Raw genomic sequence first — 22129 nt, forward strand, 5'->3', positions numbered from 1 at the left:
CGATACCCCCAGGTCCCCCAACATCCGGGCGCTCCAGCCGCTCCAGCCTCCTCTGAACCCGGGGACGGACGACGGTGGGCGGCGGATCACACCCAGCAGGCGCACCGATGACAGCTGTCAGCCGGGAACATAACCTCACATTCTGACGGGGGGAAACAACGTCGCATGGCTGTCTGAATCACCGGGGAAGAGGAGGACTTCAACCGGCGGGCCGCGGCACGCTGGACTTGGAGGTAGGGGGATACGGTCGGCTGGGAGCGGGGCGTGCGGCGTCCGGGGTCCGGCGGGTGTCGGGAGTAGCTGGGGTTAGCTTCCCAGGCTAACTGAGCTAATCGAGCTAATCAGCTAACGGATTTAGCTAGTCTTCTCCCCATCAAGAACACCCTCTGCGGTGTATTAGTGGGGTCACTATGGAGAAAGGGGGAATTGTGACTAGCATGGCCGACCACCTTTTTAATCTTAAATCCCAGATATGATTGTAAAAGTGCCTTGTTGTTACTTTCCAGGTGGACGTAGCTCGGTAGCTCGGCTAATTCACAAATTAGCCAGCTCACCTGATCTATCGTGTGTCCGTCGGGGCTAATGTTAACCGCCAGGCTATGTTTTAACAGCCTACTCATGGTGGGTTATGTGCACGCTGGACGTGTAGTGGGACGCCCATTGATTACGTGATATTTAGCAATAAGCAGGACACTAAATATAGGATGACCGAGGGGAAGGTTACGATCCCCCACAGAGGTAGGGCTGGTGTTTCAGCCCAAACACCCCATTATGGGGAGGGTTGTGTACATCTGGGCTGGATTCAAGTGAAAACCAGCGTTTGCTTTAACCATAATGTCGTGGGATCGACACATGGTCAACGATTTTGCTTTTTATCGGCAGTCGGGAGTTGGTAACCACTAACCAGTACCACTGTTTATTTGACACACCGACCCCCCGTGTCCCTGGCTCCTTATCGGGGCGTATTCCTGTCAAATCAGCCTCATGACTAAACCGCGGTTGTATTGATGTGTGCAATAACTGTTCCACACTAACCGATTGATTAGCCTTTCAAACCACTGCGATGTCGTTCTCTCATGAACTATATTTATAGATTACACTCGCATTGTGTTATGCTGACCGTCTCCAATGCCCCCAGCACCACACTCGATAGACCAGATCCTGGATGGCGTGAGAGTTCATCTTGTGTGTCACTTTTTACAGCTGGTTTATGTCAACCACAACTGTTTATGCAAAGCCTCCTACAGCGAGAGCAGTCAGGAATGAGTTACTATGGTGGTCTCCTCTTGCTGCAGAAAGGGAGTGATGGGATCAGGGTTAGGTCATACCCTACATAAGGTGAACATGTCCAGCTGTATTTAGCCCTGAAAGTTTACAAGGAAAAAGTTAATGTGTGCTGGCTTAGCTCTTCAATGCGTTTCTGTTTCGGAAGGCCTATGCATTTACCGAATAACGTTTTATAAAATTGAAATTGTAACTAATAATCGTGTTTGGTTTGTTTTCAGGTGCTGGGCCAACAGTTTTATCGTTTTGGTCTCAAAGCGGCGTATTGGTGCTGAAGGTTCCTGGGGCGCCATGGGGACACAAGGTACTGGGAGGAAGCGAGCCCCGGTGAGAGACCGCTTCTCGGCCGAGGATGAGGCCCTCAGCAGCATCGCTCGGGAGGTGAGTTCAGGTCCCTGCACAACCAGCCCATCCTGCTGCTCATCACTGATAAACATGCAATCGACACGGAAAATAATGTTTACATAATATCCGCCTCTTTTTAGTCTGCCGTTACCAGGGTAGCGGCGAAAACTAATAGATTGAATAAGAAAAATGCATCAATGATGTTCAGGCAGCTTGTGGCCCAGGAGATAGAGCGGGTTGGCGGTTAACCAGATCGTTGCTAGTTCGATCCCCTGCTCCTCCTAGCTGAGTGTCGAGGTGTCATTCTGCAAGACATCTCACCCTAACTGCTCCCGACGAGATGTCTGTCGCCTTGCATGGTGGACTCCGCTGTCTGCGTGCATGAATGGGTGAATGTTAGGCTATATTGTTAAGTGCTTTGAGTGGCCGCTGGTTAGAAAAGCACTGTATAAATGCAGTCTGGTCAAAGAATGGATGACCATGGAACAGGAGTTGAGCCGAAGGGTCCCTCAGGCCCACATTTTCACACACTGCTGGCCTTTGTTGGGCGATGGTCTTTCTGCTCATGACATGTGGATATTCAGGTTCTCTCTTCACTAAACACTGCTGCAGCCGGAGCAAGGGAGACAGCTGCTTTTGGGGATTGACTTGACTTGTCGTGATTTGGCTTTAGGAGGAGGAAGGAGGGGGGCGGGGGCGGCGTCAGAGAAAGCAATGTGAGGGAGACAACCTGGCCTGTGTTGACTTGCCTGGAGTAGATCATTCCGTTTTGTTACACACAGGGATGCCATTCCTTTGCTTTTCCCCAGACCAAGCGGATTGGTCGGTGTGGATCTGAGGCACAAATCACTCCCAATACATCCATGTTTTAATGTTGTGTTCGGGTGATTTTGTAAGACTGTTATTGTTGCTTGTCTCCGAGTGTCGGAGCCCAAGGGTTCCGGTTTCCCTCCCTGAAGCCTTCGTAAATCGTCTCACTCAGCTCCCTATGGCTGCCTTGATACAGTTAAAGAATGTTCCATCCCGGTCTGTCGCTCCGAGCCCCGTGCACTTGCACTCAGCGCAGGGCTCCATTTGCTCCCTTTATAGTCATGCAGGCCGATCATAGAAACATGAGTCATCGGCACCACCCAGTTGGTCTCTGAATGAATCAGTTTTTCTGGAATGAACCTCGTTGACGTTGGCTCTGCGCGTGTGCAAAAACGGCGGGCATTAGCTCAGCCCGGAAACCTCAGACACTTCCCCACTTTCCAATATAGTGCTGTGAAACGTAGCAACTTTCTAATTTCTATCGTGGGTTATTCATGCCCGGCCTCGAGTGGTGAGAGCGAGTTCTGCTGGTGCTTGGCACAGACCACGGCAGAGAAAGCTGTTGAATTTGAGCCCTGCCCTCCATAGCCTTGCTTTGGAGGACACTTGCCTTACCGTCATTCTAAAACATTAGAATCCCCTCACATCATGGCCGACATTAGGATCTGATGGTGTTTGATGGTAATCAAGGCTGTCTTGGCCCAGTACCACTCTTGTTTGTGCAGAGTTGGACGCCTGCACTCATGCAGTGTATGATTTAAACCCTGAGCTGTGAAATTGACACTTGTACATGTTCTGTTTGGCTGCGGCCTCTGCTGTTTGACACTTTACTCCAGACCAGGCCTCAGTGATAAAGTGTTTTAAACTAGTTACGTAATGGCTATTTCAGCTTATATAATAGTCTACTCACACATTTGAGAAGCCTGCTGACCTGGTTAATGATCAAATCAGTCAAAGATCAGATTGTAAGGCTTGATACTGTCAGTACATGTATTGAAGCCAGTTAGCTGGTTATATGAAAGGCTATATTGATCAAATATTGTCATGGATATATAATGTAAATACTGGGCTTTCAGTAACAGACATTATCCTCCAATGTTACAGTAGTGTGACATTGTTATTGGCATACGAATAAGGTTTCCATGTACCACATGGATCTGATAGTCTTCTATCAGATGGGCAGTTCCAAGAAAGGCACCTAAATGTGAGAGGACAATGGGAGGATTTGTATAAAGACTCACCAAAGCAAAGAGTCTTCTGAGCAGCGCATTTCTCATGTGCTACAACTAAAGGGAATGACTGTTCTTTTAGTCCAAATGAAATCATAACAGAGACACGGTTGGCAGTATGCGGCATGTATAAATACTCCCACACGCATCGGCACACTGAGTCACGGCGCCCAGGGAGAAGGAGGTGCCAGCGTCCCTGATGCATGGCGGTGATGGAGGTGTGTGATGGTGCACTTCTGGCTCTGCTCAGATTCCACCCCCCCCCCCCCCGAGCCCCCCCGGTCCCGGGCCCCATGATGAGGGCGCTGTGAGAGCTGCAGGCCTAGCAGACAGAGCTATAGATAGAGGCCGAGACGTCGGACTCAGCTGTGCTGCTGTGCAGAGGAGGTCACACGGTCGGACAGGTGCAGGGAACACAGGCCCACTGCCACCGCCGCTCCCCGCCGGCTGTCTGCTGGTTGGGCTGACACACACACACACACACACACACACACACACACACACACACACACACACACACACACACACACACACACACACACACACACAGGTATACATACACACACACACACAGGTATACATACAGACACACACACACACACAGGTATACATAAACACACACACAAGTGTACAAACACACACTTAGGGACACACACAGGCACCCCAACCCCGCTCCCCTAGGGCTGCAGTCTGTCTCCGGGACGGAAGACAGACAGACAGACAGACAGACAGACAGACAGACAGACAGACAGACAGACACACACACACAACTTGTTTCCGTCTCATCCCTGTACATGGCCATAGAAAGCAGGTCCTGTTTTTTGTGCCCACCACAGTAGCCAACCACCCTTAGGACAGGGTATTGACATTTTGCTGCTCACTGATGGTTACTGAGTATGGCGACACTTCCACCTGACTGATGATTGTTGGTTCTTGCTAGTGGGATGTCATTCTGAAAACACACATGGAATGCACAAGGTAGCACCAAGTGCTTTCCAAGTTTGGTTTGGTCATAGAATTGATTCTTCTATCATGAAAATCGCTATGTTCAATACCAGTAAGCCATCTCATTATGAACTGATTAACTCCTCTTTTGTGCAGACAGTGAAGCCATGGCTAAAGGTTTCTGAATGACAACGTAACCTAATTAGCCAACAGGACTTGTTGTGTTTGAAGCCTGCTTTGTCCTTTCTAAACCTCCTGCAGCAGAACGGAGTGCCCTCTAGGACGTGGTTTCCCTCATCTTGGATCTCATATAAAAAGGCGTGGTTTTATCTTGCCTTTATGACTGTTGAAGGCAACCGTTTCCGTGGACGCCAATTGCTAAAGTTGAATCGTAATCATTATGACTCAACGTTTGCAACGTTTACAACGTTTTTGTTGTGGGTAAACAAAACCAATTAAGGTGACTTCTCCACATACAAGCGAGACAAAGAGCACCAACAACACAACTTTGGACCATTCCCAACAGGAACAGCCCACGGCCAAACATGCCCTGCACTTTGGCAGCCCTGATAAGCCTTCACTGGAATTCTGTCCCCAGTTGTCAGCAGCGGCCAGATACTGATAGGAAATGCCCAGTATTTATGGCCCCACGCTCCAGGGGAAGATAAAGAGGATGAGCTGTGTGGGGGAGTCATTGTGGCATTGTCTTTTACAGGCGGAATGTTTAGTTTAAAAAAGGCATTAATGCTAATGGAGACCAGTGGACGAGGAAGGGCTGAGCAGAGTCCTGCTGACAGCAACCCCCTGCAGGCTGAGTACTGTCAGGTCTGGTTTGTATCAGACCCCCCCCCCCCCCCCTGCTGCGATTCCCTTTACATTTGGGGCATTTAGCAGACACTTTCATCCAAAGCGACTTACAAAGGTTAATACACACATTGACACACCAACGACGGTGTCGGCAATGCAAGGCGAGAGCTAGCTTGTCGGGAGCAGTGTAGGGTGAGGTGTCTTTCTCGGGGACACCTCAACACTCTAGCTAGGAGGAGCCGGGGATCGAACGAGCAACCTTCCGTTTGCCAGCCAACCCGACCTCCTGAGCCACATGCCGCCGCGGGTGGGTACTGTAGGGTCTTGCTTGGATCAACCCCCCACTGCTGTGTTTTCCTGGAAAATGAGCTCCCCTGTTCATCCTGGCCTTGACTCAGCACAGCAGGGGGCCGGTGGCGCAATGGGTCTCGCTTCTTGTCCCTTCCTCTCAGGAAAGATTGATGAGGCACGAGGTGTTGATAAAAGACCTCGTAAAAAAAAAACGGTCTGTTCTCCATTCTGGGTTTATGCGCTACTTTTGCTTGAGTGCATGAGTATTCTGCTCGTTGAAACCAGTGCCATAACTTTGCTCTTTTTAACTGTTTACTGGGCGAAATGAGGCCATGTCGAAGCCCAGTTTACCCAATCGGATTCTGTTTGTTTGTTCGTTCACCATTGACATCCCCCCCCCCCCAAACCCCCCCGCATGGGGTCCTAACATGAGCCTCCCTGGAGCTGATGCTTAGCACATGTTGTTGCTGGTGATGGTGAGCCATCCCAGGCCCTCTGGTTGTTGCTCTGCAGTATTCTGGAGCTGTGACTCAGCCAGGGCAAACGGTGCTGTATGCTCTTGTCAGTCAATGTCTGCAGTTCATTACACTCTGATGTATTGCGAGGCTGTTGTTCAAGAAAGGAATCCCAGGGATGAAAGGATACATGACTCCTGACAGAAGGACAGCATCTTTGGTTTTGTGTGTCGGCTGTGTGATGATGACCATGGCTATCGTAGTAGTATTACAACTTTTATTAGTAGCATTCATCCGACTATATGGAAATCTCCAGTAATATTGTTCAAGATAGTGATGGAAATATAATGTAAATACTGGGCTTTCAGTAACAGACATTTTCCTACAATGTTACAGTAGTATGACATTGTTATTGGTGTAAGAATAAGGTTTGGATGTACAACATAGATCTGATCTAGTCATTCTGGGGGGCAGTTCCAAGGAAGGCACGTAAATGGGAGGATAGGAGAATTTGTATAAAGAATGTATCAGCAAAGCAAACAGTCTTTTTGCTGTGCAAGTGACATTGAGCAGCCCACTGTAGCTCATGTTTGTCAAGGGGCTGCTAAAAGGCCAGGTTAATGTGCGACAAACTAAAAACTCAAACCAACTATGCATACTTTGACTAAGCACTCAAAAATAAGTCAGAAACTAATGTGTTCATACGTCTCCCATTCACCCTCAGCCTGTGTCATCATTGCCTTCCAAAACGTTTTCCTTACACCATTATTCCTATTGCTTTGCACATTGTGGTCCGGTTGCCTTGACGACGGAGAGCCCTCCAGTTTCCACGCGCGGCTAACCGTGTGTGTGTGTGTGTGTGTGCACTCTCTCCCTCCTCAGGCGGAGGCCAGGCTGGCGGCGAAGAGGGCCGCGCGGGCGGAGGCCAGGGACATCCGCATGAGGGAACTGGAACGGCAGCAGAAGGAGGTAAGACCCAGCGAGCGGAACGCCGAGCCACCGAGCGGCCCAGCTAACCACTGGCCACTGTCCCTGCGAGGGCCAAGACATGGCGTCACTCCTCCTGCTCTTAATATAGGCCACGGCGGAGACCTCCGCCAGGTCCCTCTCAGTGTGCGTTTGATTTTCCCTCCCCGGTCCAGTATAAATACGGAACCCAGCGTGTATACACACAAAGGAAAGTCTGTTCCACCGCGAGGATCTCATTTGGGCTGGAGGGTGTCTAGTGATTCCTTAAGATGGAGCAAACAAATCAGGCCTCCTTCGGCTGTCCTTGGCTACGAAACATTTCCATAGCTGCCGGTTTCCCCCCCCCCCCCCCCGTGTTAATTCTCTAGCTTCTCCAGTCATACTCTCTCTCAGTCTCTCCCCCTCTCTTTTCTTCCGTTTTATCCTCCACGGCAGTGTCTCCAAACCAGTGTGTCCCTTGAGGGCGATCTAGGTGGGCCTAGGCTTGTTTCCCTTATCGAGTCATTCTTCCAAGTAATGCAATTCACTTTCAATTAGGGCTGGGTTAAAATATCGATTCATCAATGCACTGCAATTTATTTGTTCTCGATTCAATTTCGATTCAGAACTCTTTTGAAATCGATTATTTCCATTAAAAGCATACTCAGTCATTGTATCTAGAAGCGAGTATGCCTAAATGTACATGCCCTTTTACATTTGTCCATGTTATGATTGTTACTTTTATGCTGCAAGTTTAGCTCAACAACAACACTATACAATGGTGTATTCCATTTTTGATTGTTAAAACACAATGAACTTAATTTTGAAATAGTTCATTCTAAATAATATTTTGGTATTTTTGTCATCTGCAAGTATTATTGAATCGATATCGAAGCAATTGGATCAATATCAAATCGAATCGATATCGAATCAAGACCTAAAGAATAAAATTGAATTGTGAGGTACCTGGAAATACCCAGCCCTACTTTCAATACAATATTATTATTCATTCATTATTTACTCATGAGTCTCCACGTGACACTGGTTGTGGACAGTCTGCCGTGTGTAAATCGATGCCAACATTGCTAATAACCCAGTATCTCTAATCTGGTCCTACCCGAGCTGAAATTCGTCCTAACAAATGTTCTGTGCCTTTTAAGTTAGTTGTCCTTGTGTTTCTGGTTGGGAGCGCGGTGTGCCCAAACTCCTGAGAGGTTGGAAACCACCGCTGTGTGGTGTTCAGAGCGTCACAGGGGAAAGATCAATATGTGCTATCACTCCGCTCTCAGTGTAACTTTGGAACAGTGCTCCGGTTCTTCAACCCTGTGTGGTGACCGATGAGGTAACCTCTTTGTTCCACAGAGAGTCAACAGTGGAGCTGGTTTCCCTTTCTCTCCCTTCCTGGACACTCCTGACATGACTTGTGTACTTTAGACATCACCTGACGCAGCGAAAGTATGATTCACTGTGTGTGTGTGTGTGTGTGTGTGTGTGTGTGTGTGTGTGTGTGTGTGTGTGTGTGTGTGTGTGTGTGTGTGTGTGTGTGTGTGTGTGTGTGTGTGTGTGTGTGTGTGTGTGTGTGTGTGTGTGTCCCCGCTCCACACTGTCTCTTCTACCTGTCTCTATCCAGCTCCCTTACCACTCTTCGTCTGGAAGTGGGGGCCGTAAATGGGGTCAGATCCACCAGTGGATGGTAGGTCCTGGGGGGTCGGGGAGCAGCTCGAGCTACCCCCCCCTCCTCGCTGTGTGGCTGTTTGCTGTACTAAAGACCCGCTTGACTGGCAATGGCCAGAGTAGAACGGACTCACTTTAACAGCACTTTAGCTCCCTGGCAGAATGCCACTGGGCTCTGTTTGTTTTGGATACGGTGTGTCTGCCTGCCTGTCTGTCTGTCTGTCTGTCTTATTATAAGAGACTTTGTGACTAGACTGCATGGTTTTTAAAGATGCGGAGAGAAAGAGTTGTTTCAAATAACCAGTTTGAGTTCTCGATTGCCGTTGGCGTGAGATGGTGGTGGAGTGTTAACACACCAGAACTAAGTTCTGTTGCTTTTTGAAATGAGAAAAACGACCCGCTCCCTTGAACTTGACGTTGTGACTAAACACCTGGCTTGTTTTTGAAATCAACTGTGTTGTGAACATGCTCTGCATCGTTGGCATGGGTTTGGCTTTACCCTCCGTCTGGTTGGAGCTATTGGGCTTCATGCATTCAGTCTTGGCCTCCTGTGGTCCTCACCTGTGGTCCTTACTTGTAGTTCTCCTCTCCTCCAGGCCGACACTGAGAAGGCCAGCACCACCACTAGTAGTAGTCGGTATAGCGGCTATCAACGGCGGGTCGGTATCCCCTGTCCTCTCTTCTGCCTGTTCCTTCTCTCTCCTCTTTCTTTATCGTTCGCCCCTCTCTCTCCTCTTACTTATCACTCGCCCCTCTCTCTGTCCTTTTTCTTATCATTCATCCCTCTCTTTCCTCTCTCTCCCCTTTCACATCATTCACCCCCCTCCAGGTCCCTTGTTCATAACGACTCTCTCTGTACTTTCCTCCTCCACGTCTCCCTCTCTCCCCCCCCCCCGTCCACAGGGCCTGGACGATGACCTCATGTCGGTCCGCAGCTACAGGGTGTGTACATATGGGCATCATGAAGTAGACAGGCTGGTCCGCTCTAATGAAGACTGTGTATTGTGAGCCATGTGAGAAAGGCCTCTATGTTTGGTGGACTGGTGCGCCAGTTGAAGAGAAAGTGTTGATGGGGTTTCTGTACAATGTGCTCACCTTTTTAGAAGCTTGAGCCTCATGTTTTCAATCTTCATTTCTGTTCTCGATCTCAAGTCCACGTCTTCTTCGGTGCGAGACCTAAGCTCTCAAAAGAGATCTGAGAGCAGGTCCAGTTCCCATAGGAAAGACCTCTTGGTAGGTTTCTGAGTTTCTGCATGCGTGTGTGAGGGCATGCATCTTCTTCAATAAAAAGTGATGATGATAATCAACCGCGTATGTTTTAGTAGTTTGAAGGCGATGGCGGCCCGCTTTGTATAACACCATGATCATCTGCAGGTTTGCAGCTTTTGTTACAACCACTTTATGCACAGCCCACTTTAGTTAGTTACAATAAAAGACACACTGTAGTCAGACGCTGGTTGTATAATGGGTTGATGGATGGCGTTGTTAAAGCGTAGGCTTTTGATACATAACTGTATAATGAGTTGCTGATAACCAAGCAGAGAAAAAGCAGGATTTCCTTCATTTTAATGGCGATACATTTCACATCGCACACATTTTCTTCAGGCTGTTCTTGGTACTTTCATCCAATGTTATGCGTGAGGTGCCGAAAGATTAACCTTCCCCAAATATTTTCAACGCAAGATAAACCATTATAATCGTCGTCGTTCTGTTACTCATACAGTAGACTGTAGGCTTCTAACAAAAATATGAACTGTTGTTTTTCCAAATTATGATTTGTAGCATGAAGCACAAATCTCACAGCATGCTGAAAGTCAGACTCGAGTGCACCAGATGTTGAACCTTCCATGGTCAACACTCTCTCTCTCTCTCTGTCCCTCGCTCTCTCTCCAGTCCGACAGCCTCTCCACCACGTCTGGGCTGAAGAGCTCCCGCTCCACTGTATGTATCCGCGCTACGTGCTTCACGCTTCCTGCTAGGCCATTGTCTCTATAGTTCGCGTTGTGCTGACGTTGGTGTTTTGTGTCTCCGGCGTGGGGCAGAGCTCTGTGTACAGTGACCTGCAGGGCCATAGGAAGGCCTCGTCCATCAGCTCCTCCTCCTCCAGGAAGGATCTGCTGGTCAGTGTTTTCCCATCCCTGTTCCCCTGTTCCCCCGTTAGCATATGAGCCTCCCGCTGCTAGAATCGATGCTACAGAGCTTCTTTACTTTCACCGTTGATGGAACAAGAGTCTGTGTTGCTTTAGCGCTCCACTGCATAAGGATTGACTAAGAATGAATGTCTTTAGGAGGTGTGTGTGTGTGTGTGTGTGTGTGTGTGTGTGTGTGTGTGTGTGTGTGTGTGTGTGTGTGTGTGTGTGTGTGTGTGTGTGTGTGTGTGTGTGTGTGTGTGTGTGTGTGTGTGTGTGTGTGTGTGTGTGTGTAACCTGTCTCATCTGTTGTGTTTGGGGCTCTTCCTAGACTGGGCTGTACCACGATCAGAGGAAGTACAGCAGCCTCACCGCCAAGTCCAAAACTCCGTCTTCCATCAGCTCATATCAGCCAATGACCTCATACCAGCCTATGACCTCTTATCAGCCCCGGGTTGGTGCTCCCACACCCAGCCCCTACACACAAACGCACAAACGTACTCATAGACATGTACACACATGAACGCACACACAAGGTAGACATGCACACTCAAACACATGCACATACACGCACATGCACGCCAGACACATGCACACACGTATTACACACACATGCACATACACACACGCAATTGCACACGCATAAACGCACAGGGCAGTCTCACTTCTACTGCTTCTCATCCTGGGTTGACTCATCAACATTATAAACTTTACCCAGCCCAGAGAACGTCTATCTTTATCGCTCGGGCTTAACGGCAATAATAAATCTCTACGGTTGTATCAGGAGTTTATGGCTGGTGTACTGCATCAGTCTCCTAGACACACTGTCCGTCTCACGGCAGACGTAAGGGTTAATGCAGCTGTGCTGTACAATATCCACTCTAGAGCCTAGCGATAAAGAGAGACTGTCTGCCCGACGATTTGAATCCATGCAAAGGTCTCCAGTGCATATTTGCCCAAAGCCTCGTAGATAGATTAGAAACAGGGATCTCACATTCACACACACACACACACACACACGCACCCAGTGGCTGCACATCCTAATCCCACTGCAGGTCAGACCCAAACCGCCTTCTCCCACTCTTCAACTCCTGAACCTTGACCTTTCGCTGCCCCGTCCACCTCCAGGTCTCCACCAACTCCACCACCGCCGCCGTCACCACCACCCCCTCCTCCGCCTCCACCACCGCAGGCTCAGGCCTGGCCCGTAGCTACAGCATGGTCAGTCCACGGCATCGTGCCAGACCCCCCAACCCACCCCGCAGCATGACTCTAGTTACCCTTTTACAAGTTAACCCCCCCCCTGACAGCCCCTGAAACCACCAACCACACCCCCCTGAAACTCGCGCAGACATAGCATTAGCACGTCCATATCACATTGGATGCCTGGGCCCGTGTGCGGCCGGCTATATTTAGCTCTCGCACACCCTCGGGGCACTTGGTGTGGGGCCAGGGAGTAGTGTTGCTCCTCACGGAGGCCGGGGCCTAGTGGCAAACCGTTTACTTTCTCTACCCCACCCTCCCTTGCAACACTGACATAAACCGGGCGAGAACCAGGAAGCGGGCTTTGTGTTTGACTCTCGCTGCCTGAGGAAGAGAAGACTGCTGACTGTGGGATTCATGCCGCCCTCTCTGATACTGTGCTCCTCCCCCCCCCAGGCCTCAGTTCACGATGACGCGGGCGTCTATGGCTCAGGCTACAGTTCTAAGGCTGTGAGTCTCTCGTGTGTGTCTGTGTGTGTGTGTGTGTGTGTGTCCAGCAAGCAGCCTCTCCACTATATCACTACCTCTGACCCGATGTGCGACCTCATTCTAACAGTGTACCATCCTCCACCCTCCACCACCTCCTCCACCCTCCACCACCTCCTCCACCCTCCACCCACCCCACCCTCCACCTCCTCTCCCACCCCACTCTCCACAGCCCTCTGAGTACAGCTGGTCCGCCCGCAGCAGCCCTGTGGTGAGGTCCCTCCACCCCCGCCCTGCATGTCGTCTGCCAACCCCCCCCCCCCCCAACACACACACACACACACATACTCACTCACTCACTCACTCACTCACTCACTCACTCACTCACTCACTCACTCACTCACTCACTCACTCACTCACTCACTCACTCACTCACTCACTCACTCACTCACTCACTCATCCTCACATGCACCTCCCACACCCACACATGCAACACCGCTACACACACCCTCACCATGCCCTCGGTCTCCACCAGAGACCTCATCTCCAACATGTGCACCAGAACGTGATGAGCTATCTCGGACCTGTCCCTGTATACGGCATGGTGTTTGTGGCAGTTTGAGTAGAGATACCATGATGCTGCGAAGGCAACTGTACAGGGAACAGCAGAGAGCCCCGTCTGTCCCGGGTTATGGACGTACATCCTAATATAATCGCATGAATCGGGAACTGCACCCTACAGGGCATCGTCCTCATCGGTGTGACCCAGTTATTGCTCTTGCGTGTGTGTGTGTGTTGACGGGGAGAGGACCCTCACTGTGTGTGTTGTTCCCCATCAAGTCCTCAGACGATGACTCGGTCAGCACGGTGTCCCAGGACCGCTACAGCCGAGGCCGCAGAGACAGTGTGGTGAGGCCCCGCCCACTATCCTCATCATCAGTTCACTAGGCACCGCCCACTGTCGACCCACTAGTTGATGATGCGTTAGTTGGTTATGTCCTACCATTTGCTAGCTGGTGCGCAGTGTTGCTGTGATTTTAGCGCAATGGGTCAATATGGCGTACAGGCTTTTTTTCGCTGTTTTTCATGAACTTTTTCATTGCTATTTCCTACTTTCTATATCTTCTCCTTCACTGCTCTGTCACCTTTTTCTTGTCTTCATGTCTTTCCCCAAATGTGTGTGTGTGTGTGTTTGCGCGTAAGTGTGTTTGCCCGTGTGTGTGTGTGTGTGTGTGTGTGTGTGTGTGTGTGTGTGTGTGTGTGTGTGTGTGTGTGTGTGTGTGTGTGTGTGTGTGTGTGTGTGTGTGTGTGTGTGTGTGTGTGTGTGTGTGTTTGTGTGTACGTATGGCCCGGGCTCTCGTGTGTATGTGCGTGTGTGCGGGCTGTTGTGTGTGTGTATGTGTGTTGTGGGCTCTCATGTTTGTGTGTGTGTGCGCGTGTGTGTGTGTTGCGGGCTCTCGTGTTTGTGTTTGCGTGCGTGTGTGTGTGTGTCACGGGCTCCCGTGTGTGTGTGTGTGTGTGTGTGTGCATGTGTACGGTTGCGTACGTGTGGTCTGGCCTCTCGTGCACCGAGCAGTCCTCGGACTTCTCTGACATCAGCGAGTCGGCGGCGGACTACTTCAGCCGCTCCAACCGCCGGGGCAGCGTCGTGTCCGACCTGGACGATCTCAGCATCCCCGACCTGGACTTTGTAAGTGGCCTGACCCCGAGGGCCGTGTGACCCATGACCCTGGATGACCTCACTAACATATGGCCAGCATGACTGCCTTGGACGATCGACCCCCAGAGTGGTTCCTACTAAAACAGAGTTCAGGGTTCTGCTGTCCCCTTATGGACGGGACAGGGGTGGCATGTGGCTCAGGAGGTGGAGCGGGTCGGCTGGTAACCAGAAGGTTGCTGGTTCGATCCCCGGCTTCTCCTAGAGTGTCGAGGTACCCCTTAGCAAGACACCTCACACTAACTGCTCCTGGCGCTGTCGCCCTGCATTGTTGACTCCGCATTCGGGGTGTGAATGTGTGCATGAATGTGTGAATGTCACAAAATAATGTAAACCACTTTGAGAGGCCAATGGTTAGAAAAGCGCGGTATAAATGAGGAAGAAAAAGGAAAAGACACCCGTGTTGGTGTTTGTTGTGTGTGCTGTGTGTTGTTGTGTGACGGCATGGTGTTGAGGGAGTCAATCGTGTCCCTGTTTTCCTAATCAAGTGTGTCTGGACTTTGAGCCGGTCTGCTCTGCTTGTTGAGTTCAGAGCCGCTCTCCCATCGAGCGACCGACCCTGACCTCCATCACGATTTAACTCCTCGATTAACCACAGCTCCGCTTCTAAAGGAACCACCGGATCCACGGGAAGAGACCGTCTCCGTCCTCCACGCACGGGCCACCTCGGTCCAACCTGTTCCCTTAAATCCATCTTACTCATTGTAGTTTTGTGTCTCTCTCCAGCTGGACGACAAATGTGACAAGACCTTCCCAGACTACAGCCGGGTAAGAGACCAATCCATTCCGTTCAGCCAGCGGCACTCATGACCTCACCAAGAGTCACTTTTATTTATCTTATCTTAAGTACACAAGAGTAAAATTCTTGGGCTTGGTTCCTCAACAGTCACATAGCAGCAACAATACAAGATAAAGTAATAAAGATAAGTTAATAAAAGTGTTTAAAAAATAAATACAAATATGTAAAAAATAAGTAGCATCAATAGATCGCAAATAATAATAAATAAAGTAAAGTAATAATAAGTAGAAAAACTAAAACAGTGGTAATAATATGTATGTATAGTGATGATGTGTATAGTTGATTCATTTCCTGTGTGCCTTTCTAACCCCCCCCCTCGTGTTCCCCCAGCCTTCGTCGCGGTGCGCCACCCCCAGCCTCTCGGCCGCCACCCTGGCCTCGCTGGGGGGCACGTCGTCCCGGCGGGGCAGCGTGGAGGCGGGCGCCGTGGTCGACCCCGACGCCAGTATGAGCGAGCTCCGGGTAAGGTGGCCGCGCCCTCCAACACACCCCCGGGTTACGGTCGTCTTTAGTGGCACTGCACAGAGAAGAAGAAGCGCAGTTCAGCAGCAAAAGTAATGCAATACAAGTAGTAATGTGCAGAATGAGGTATGATGTGAATACGGTGGATACACAGTGGACCTTGTTTGGTCATTGTAATATACTTCTACCCCTTCTAGTGTACTACTAGAATACTACTCCCCGCTTCAAGGATTTAGACTTATTCACCTTGACCATGTTCTGGCATTGTAATATAATGATTTTGTTTCAATGCTAACCATTGACTGTTGCAGGCCGTCAATGGGCTGTTTATTTCATGCAATCACAGTTCCAGACTTTAAGTCAACATGAACTAATCAGATGGTAGAATGAAGTCACTCAACGTATCCGACTTTCCTTTTTAAAGGGTGTCGCGTTGAGCTAGGGGAGCATGCCGCCATTCACTGGGCTACGGGTCTGCACTAATGCGTACCGGGTCCGCGACCTCGCCGTCTTCCTCCTGCGTTGGAAGCCTCCCGTGCCTACTGAGGCCGTCCGCCACGCTGCTGTTTTCCTCTGTGTGTTTGTCGAGGCCCCATAACCTTTCCTCCCTGTCAGAGCAAGTCCTCCCGTGTCCGGGGGCTCAATGTGTTGAAGACGGTACTGGCTCTCCTTTCTCTGCCTGGTCCGTATTCAAGCCTCTCTCCTTCCCTCCCTCCCTCTCTCCTCCTCCTGCTCCTCGTCCGCCACCTCTCCCGTCTGCCCGCCAGGATATCTATGAGCTAAAGGACCAGATTCAGGATGTAGAGGGGAGATACATGCAGGGCCTTAAGGAGCTGAAGGTAGTCGGGACGCGATCCCTCCAGCATGTGTTTTCTGTGTAGAACCCTCTAATGGCCTACCGCTTCCAACCTCTCTACTCTACAACCCCTGCACACGTTTCCCCCCCCACCCCTCAGACTGTGAACCCTGACCTCTACTGCCCCCCACCCCCCCCCCCTAGTCTGTGAATGGCCTGGCTTCCCTTTGGTCCTCACTTTGCATGATCTTCCTAACCTGCGTCTGAGTGTGTAAACCGATAGCAGAAGTCCTAATGATGCTGTGAGTTCGAGGAACCGACGACTGGCGTTCTCACCCCTATTGAATGACGTGTGAAGTGAAGCATCTTATCACAGCGCCTGACTCACGGCCTGCACCTCCCAGGGTCACCACCCACCAGCGTTTTGACTCTCCCTTTGTCTCACCTGTGTTTACTGTTGAATGAGCGTTCAAAGGTTAACCCTCTATAGTAAGTGCACTTATGTTTCTTGTTACTTGGTAGACCAGGGTAGTGGACTCGCACACCTGACACCCGAGTCCTGTACTTGTACTTGGTAGAGCACAGCCGGGGTGGGACTCTAGCGTCTCGCCTCAATGGTTTCTTTCCCCCCTTTCCTCCACCACTGCACCACCACCACCACCTTTTTCACTCGGTTCCCTGTTGGCCTGGTTCTATTCCACATGGAGAGGGCATGAGTGGGTCTGCTTGGGATGGACTGATGGGGAAAAGAACCATTCCTCATAGAGAACTGAAAAACTCCCTCCACCCCCTCCCATAGACACTATTAATGAAGAGGTGGAGCTTCCAGGTTCAGGAGGTTTGGAGCGCGCCCCCCCCCCCTCCACAGGAACTAAAGAATGTGTGGGGAGGGGGAAACGCCACAGAACCACTCTGAATCTGGATCTTCCCCCGTGTGGTTTAACCTACGACCTTCTGTCTAAACTCGTCGTTGACAGCACACCTGGCCCCCCCCCCTCCACCTCCTCCAACCCCTCACCCTCCTCCACCCAACCCTCCACCTCCTCCACCCAACCCTCCACCTCCTCCACCCCACCCTCCTCCTCCACCCAACCCTCCACCTCCCCCACCCCAGCCTACCCACCTCCTCCTCCGCCCCTCCACCTCCCCCATCTCACTCCACCCTCCACCTCCTCCACCCGACCTGACCCCACCCTCCACCTCCCCCACACTCTTCCTCCTCCACGCCACCCTCCTCCTCCTACACCCACCTCCTCCTCCCCCACCCCACCCTCCACCTCCACCCCGACCCACCCACCACTTCCTCCCCCACCCAATCTACACCTCCTCCACCCCACCCTCCTCCTTCTCCACCCCACCCTCCACCTCCTCCTCCCCCACCCCACCCTCCACCTCCTCCTCCTCCCCCACCCAACCTACACCTCCTCCACCCCACCCTCACCCCACCCTCCACCTCCTCCTCCACCCCACCCCACCCTCCAACTCCTCCTCCCCCCCCCCCCCCACTCTCCACCTCCCTCACCCTCCTCTGCGGCCAGGTGAGCTGCAACACCCCCCCCGCTCCGCCTAACCTCTCCCTTCCCTCCAGGAGTCTCTGTCGGAGGTGGAGGAGAAGTACAAGAAGGCCATGGTGTCCAACGCCCAGCTGGACAACGACAAGGCCAACCTCATCTACCAGGTGGACACGCTGAAGGACGTGGTGGAGGAGATGGAGGAGCAGACCTCCGAGATGAAGAGGGAGCTGGAGGACAAGTCCAAGGTACGAGGCATCGCCCCGAGGCGTGAGAAGGCCCTCCCCTCCTGGGGGGGCCCCAGAGCCAACCAACGTTGCCGTGCCAACCAACTGATGCCAACCAACTGGCGTCAGTTGTAATAATTGTCATACGTTTCACATTTCATGTATGTCACATAACACGTTACACATGTCATGTGTCACATGACGCGTTATACATGTCATATATGTAAAATGACCCGTTATACATGTCACATGTGTAACATGACTCGTTAGACATGTCACACCGCCCGCTGTGACCTGTGGCTGTGCGCCTAGCCCCGCTGGCCAGACCCACAGCCTCCTCTGTGCTCAACCTCCTCCTCCTCCTCCTCCCACAGGAGCTGGAGCGGCAGAAGCACACGTGTAACGTCCTGCAGCACAAGCAGGAGGAGCTGAAGGAGGGCATCCGCCAGCGGGACGAGCTGATCGAGGTACGGCCGCCGGGGACACGAGCCGCGCAGGGGCGTGAGACGGGTGGACGGGCGGACGGGCCACAGGGCTGCCCTGCCCGGAGACGCTCAGGCCCAGGCCTCTCACCCACCCCTCTCTGTTTAGGCCCCTCCTACCTCCTCCGGCCTCACTACTTCTATCTCAACTGATTTCCATGTTCAGTCCTTCCATGTTCAGACTTTGCCATCTAAAACTCTTTCCCCAAGTGAACCGGTTTCCCCATCTCCGTCCCTCTCCATCTCTCTCTGTCTCTCTCCCACCCCTCGGTGTCCTCTCCTCCTCCTCTGTGTTTGATGGTTTCATTCTGTTCCTCCTGGTGCGGTGCCGCTGTGTCTGTGACGACGTGTTCCTCCTCCTCTTCTCTCTACGCCCAACCCCCCCCCCCTCCGCCTCTCCTCTCCAGACGAGCCAGCAAACGCAGGCTAAGTTAGATACGTTGACCAGGGAGGTGTTTGACCTGCAGGAGACCATAAACTGGAAGGACAAAAAGATCGGGGTAGGAGGCTCCTCCGGGGCCGCACTCCCCCCCCCCCCCCCCCCCCCCCCAGTAGAGAGGCCGCGGTCGGCTTGTAACCGCATGGAGGACGGGCCACCAGGACAGACGGGGGTCTCCTCCCCCTGGTTGCCTGTTCCGTTGACCCATGCTTGATGAACCCCCGCTTGGACACGCGTGTGCTTACTTTGCGCTTGAGCCAACGTAAAGCTAGTGCATCCCGTTTGTAAAACACAAGCACAGTGTGCTGATAAGAACCATCACCCATCACGCCTCTCATCGATGAACTATCCATCACGCCAAACCGTAGGTTTGCAGGGGATTGATTGATGAGAAGTGAAGTCATCAAGTCGGTCCAATCGGATGGATACGTTTTTTTTTAATAATAATTAATAACACTGGAATGCATTCACGCGCACACATTCGGGGTCTAGTGGATGTCACGCCTGAGAGAGGGCGATGGACCAGATCTCATACTGCTGGTGCACCACGGACACCCTTAGTCAGTTAGTGGACCAGCCTGTAGTCAGACACCCCCCCCACTTTGTTTTGATTGCTGTGTAAATAGTTAACATTGCATCGCTCACATCCCCTAAACAGATAGGTTTGGATTTTGGCTTCTAAAAATTTTTTTGTGGATGGAAATAATTTGGTACGGAAGCAAGAGACCGTCTGTGTGTACATTAGGAACGTTAATCCACTTTAAAAGCATCTTAAGGTCTCATGCACGATAAACTCAAACCTCTTAACAGAGTGTGATATCCACGGCATGGAGGACTTGAGCTTCTCTCTCTATTTTAAAGTCCTGCCTGAGACCATCAGTTCCTGTGTAGTTTAGTTTTCTGCACCTCCCTCTTGCAACCCTTCCTATGATCCTGTCTTCCAACGTCTGGCATGCTCTCGCTGTCTCTCCTCTGTGTGTGTCCGGTGTGTTGCACGCTGTTGCCATCGGCCCTGCATGCACACACACTGTGGAGCTGTCAGTCCATTCTTGTCCATCCAACTTTTTCTCCTGCTTCTCTTCTTCTCTTGTCTCTCTCTCGTCTCTCCTCTGTCTCCTGCTCTGGCCCCCGGTGCCCCTGGCCAGGCACTGGAGAGGCAGAAAGAATACTTTGATTGCATTAGGAATGAGAGAGATGAGCTCAGAGATGAGCTGGCTGACATCAAGGCCACGGCCAAGACCAAGGCGGGACAGGTAGGTCCACCCCACCCCCCCCCTGACCCACCCCAGAGTGACTGCTACTCTGTGCAGCATCCGGAGGGGCTGGTCCACACGCAACACAGGGTACCGCTCTTGTGTGCGGGCTGAAGGCCACTCGTGCCGCCTAATCAGTGTGTGTTAAGTGCGGAACTCTTGACAAACGCGGTGAACCGATTAGGTGACCAGTATTTGTGTTTGACCTACAAAGAAACGCTCATGTTTTAAGGGCATCCGTCTTCCCGATTGTTTACCCAACGATGGATCCCAGGAGAGGAGAGCAGTGCAGTCATAGTTCTCCATTTCTCCGCCTTCCTTCTCTCCCCAGAAACACGGGCTGGTGATCCTGCCCGAGGGCACGCCCAACGGGGACTACCACCACGAGGCCAACCACGCCCCCGGGCTCACGCTGGTGTCGCAGGAGGCCGCGCAGCTGCTGGAGTCTGCAGGAGAAGGGCCACTAGGTGAGTGGGGAGAGCCCGAGGGAAGAGCCCGAGTCCTCCTCAGGGAGGTGGAGGTAGAGACAACCCAGAGCTGGCTGGCTCTCTGGTGTTTTGTTTTGATTGCTGTGTAAATAGTTCACATTGCATACATTCCCTGCACAGTTTGCTTATGTACGATTCACGTACGTTTAACTAATTCATATGTTAACCTCCATGTATAACCGCATATTAATGCTATAACCGTCTCGTTTCAGACGTCAGGCTACGCAAGCAGGCGGAGGAGAAGGAAGAGCTGCTGGCCCAGATCAGGAGGCTGAAGATGCAGGTGGAGGACGAGAGGCAGAAGCATGCCAAGATGGACGGCACGTCCACCGACGGGGAGCGGATGGAGAACGGGACGGACCTGCACATCATCGAGATGCAGAGTGAGTAGACTTTCTGACTTGAGCTGTTCCGATACCATTTTCTCCTTCCCGATACCAATTTCCGCTTCCTGATCTTGAGCATCGGCCTCTAGCATTGTAACTACTAACAGCACTTGTTCGTATAGAAGGGTTCTCTTACGGTGACGGCAATGTATATTCGGTTCACTTACTGTCTACAGTTTCTTCTAGTTAAGCGTGAGCATCAATGTTTTTCCGACTTGGTAGCTCGAACGCTCGGAGATGACTCGTTTCCCATTCCGACTTTCCACCGCCGACCATTAACGAACGCAGCACAACACCGTAGTGTTTTTGATGTGCTGTTTGTGATGAGTCCTCCCACACGTGGCTGAGGATTTTTTTTCTGTGTGTGTGTGTGATCTCTACAGGGGATGCAAACCGACAGGTCAGCGAATACAAGTTCAAGCTCTCGAAGGCGGAACAGGAAATGGGTACAATGGAACAAAACGTGAGTAGTGGAGAATACCTTTCAGCAGCTCGTACACGTGGTTAGACTAGGGTGTAGGACTGCTGCTCACTCGCCTCTTAACTTCCCCTCATGCAGGTCAACCGACTAGAAGGACAGGTGGCTCGGTACAAGACATCGGCCGACAACTCTGAGAAGGTGGAAGACGAGCTGAAGGTGGAGAAGAGGAAACTCCAGAGAGAGGTGAGAGGGTTCGCCCGCCCCGTTTCCCCCAATGGCTGAGCAACATTGGGCTCTTCTGTTCTGACCGACTCCACATAGGGCGGCATGTGGCTCAGGAGCTAGAGCTGGTCGGCTGGTAACAGGAAGGTTGCTAGTTTGATCCCCGGCTCCTCCTGAGTGTCGAGGTGTCCCTGAGCAAGACGCCTCACCCTGACTGCTTCTGACGAGCTGGCTGCTTGGTTGACATCGCTGCTGGTGTCTGCATGAATGTATGAATCAATGGGTGAATGTGTGCATGAATGTGTTTGTGAATGGTTGAA

General features: G+C 51.5%; 1 protein-coding gene across 11 annotated transcripts in view; it reads left to right on the forward strand.

Annotated features, from left to right (window-relative positions):
• Nucleotides 1–22129, forward strand: part of lrrfip2 (leucine rich repeat (in FLII) interacting protein 2) — a 24005-nt gene continuing 1876 nt past the window's right edge. The window contains exons 1-26 of one of the 11 annotated variants that reach the window (XM_056609185.1): nt 1–233; nt 1506–1665; nt 7049–7135; nt 8745–8807; nt 9385–9447; nt 9692–9730; nt 9941–10021; nt 10682–10729; nt 10831–10908; nt 11249–11371; nt 12046–12138; nt 12577–12630; nt 12839–12877; nt 13447–13515; nt 14183–14296; nt 15050–15091; nt 15453–15584; nt 16352–16423; nt 17969–18139; nt 18493–18585; nt 19008–19100; nt 20185–20292; nt 20624–20759; nt 20993–21163; nt 21550–21629; nt 21726–21830. In XM_056609185.1, coding sequence (XP_056465160.1) covers nt 1576–1665; nt 7049–7135; nt 8745–8807; nt 9385–9447; nt 9692–9730; nt 9941–10021; nt 10682–10729; nt 10831–10908; nt 11249–11371; nt 12046–12138; nt 12577–12630; nt 12839–12877; nt 13447–13515; nt 14183–14296; nt 15050–15091; nt 15453–15584; nt 16352–16423; nt 17969–18139; nt 18493–18585; nt 19008–19100; nt 20185–20292; nt 20624–20759; nt 20993–21163; nt 21550–21629; nt 21726–21830 — 2244 coding nt within the window. In that variant the 5' untranslated portion in view covers nt 1–233; nt 1506–1575. The remainder of the gene's footprint in view (nt 234–1505; nt 1666–7048; nt 7136–8744; nt 8808–9384; nt 9448–9691; nt 9731–9940; nt 10022–10681; nt 10730–10830; nt 10909–11248; nt 11372–12045; nt 12139–12576; nt 12631–12838; nt 12878–13446; nt 13516–14182; nt 14297–15049; nt 15092–15452; nt 15585–16351; nt 16424–17968; nt 18140–18492; nt 18586–19007; nt 19101–20184; nt 20293–20623; nt 20760–20992; nt 21164–21549; nt 21630–21725; nt 21831–22129) is intronic. The other 10 variants (XM_056609187.1, XM_056609186.1, XM_056609188.1 and 7 more) reach the window with 10 other exon arrangements.

The sequence above is a fragment of the Gadus chalcogrammus genome, chromosome 15 (genome assembly GCF_026213295.1).
Source record: "Gadus chalcogrammus isolate NIFS_2021 chromosome 15, NIFS_Gcha_1.0, whole genome shotgun sequence".
Taxonomy (NCBI): domain Eukaryota; kingdom Metazoa; phylum Chordata; class Actinopteri; order Gadiformes; family Gadidae; genus Gadus; species Gadus chalcogrammus.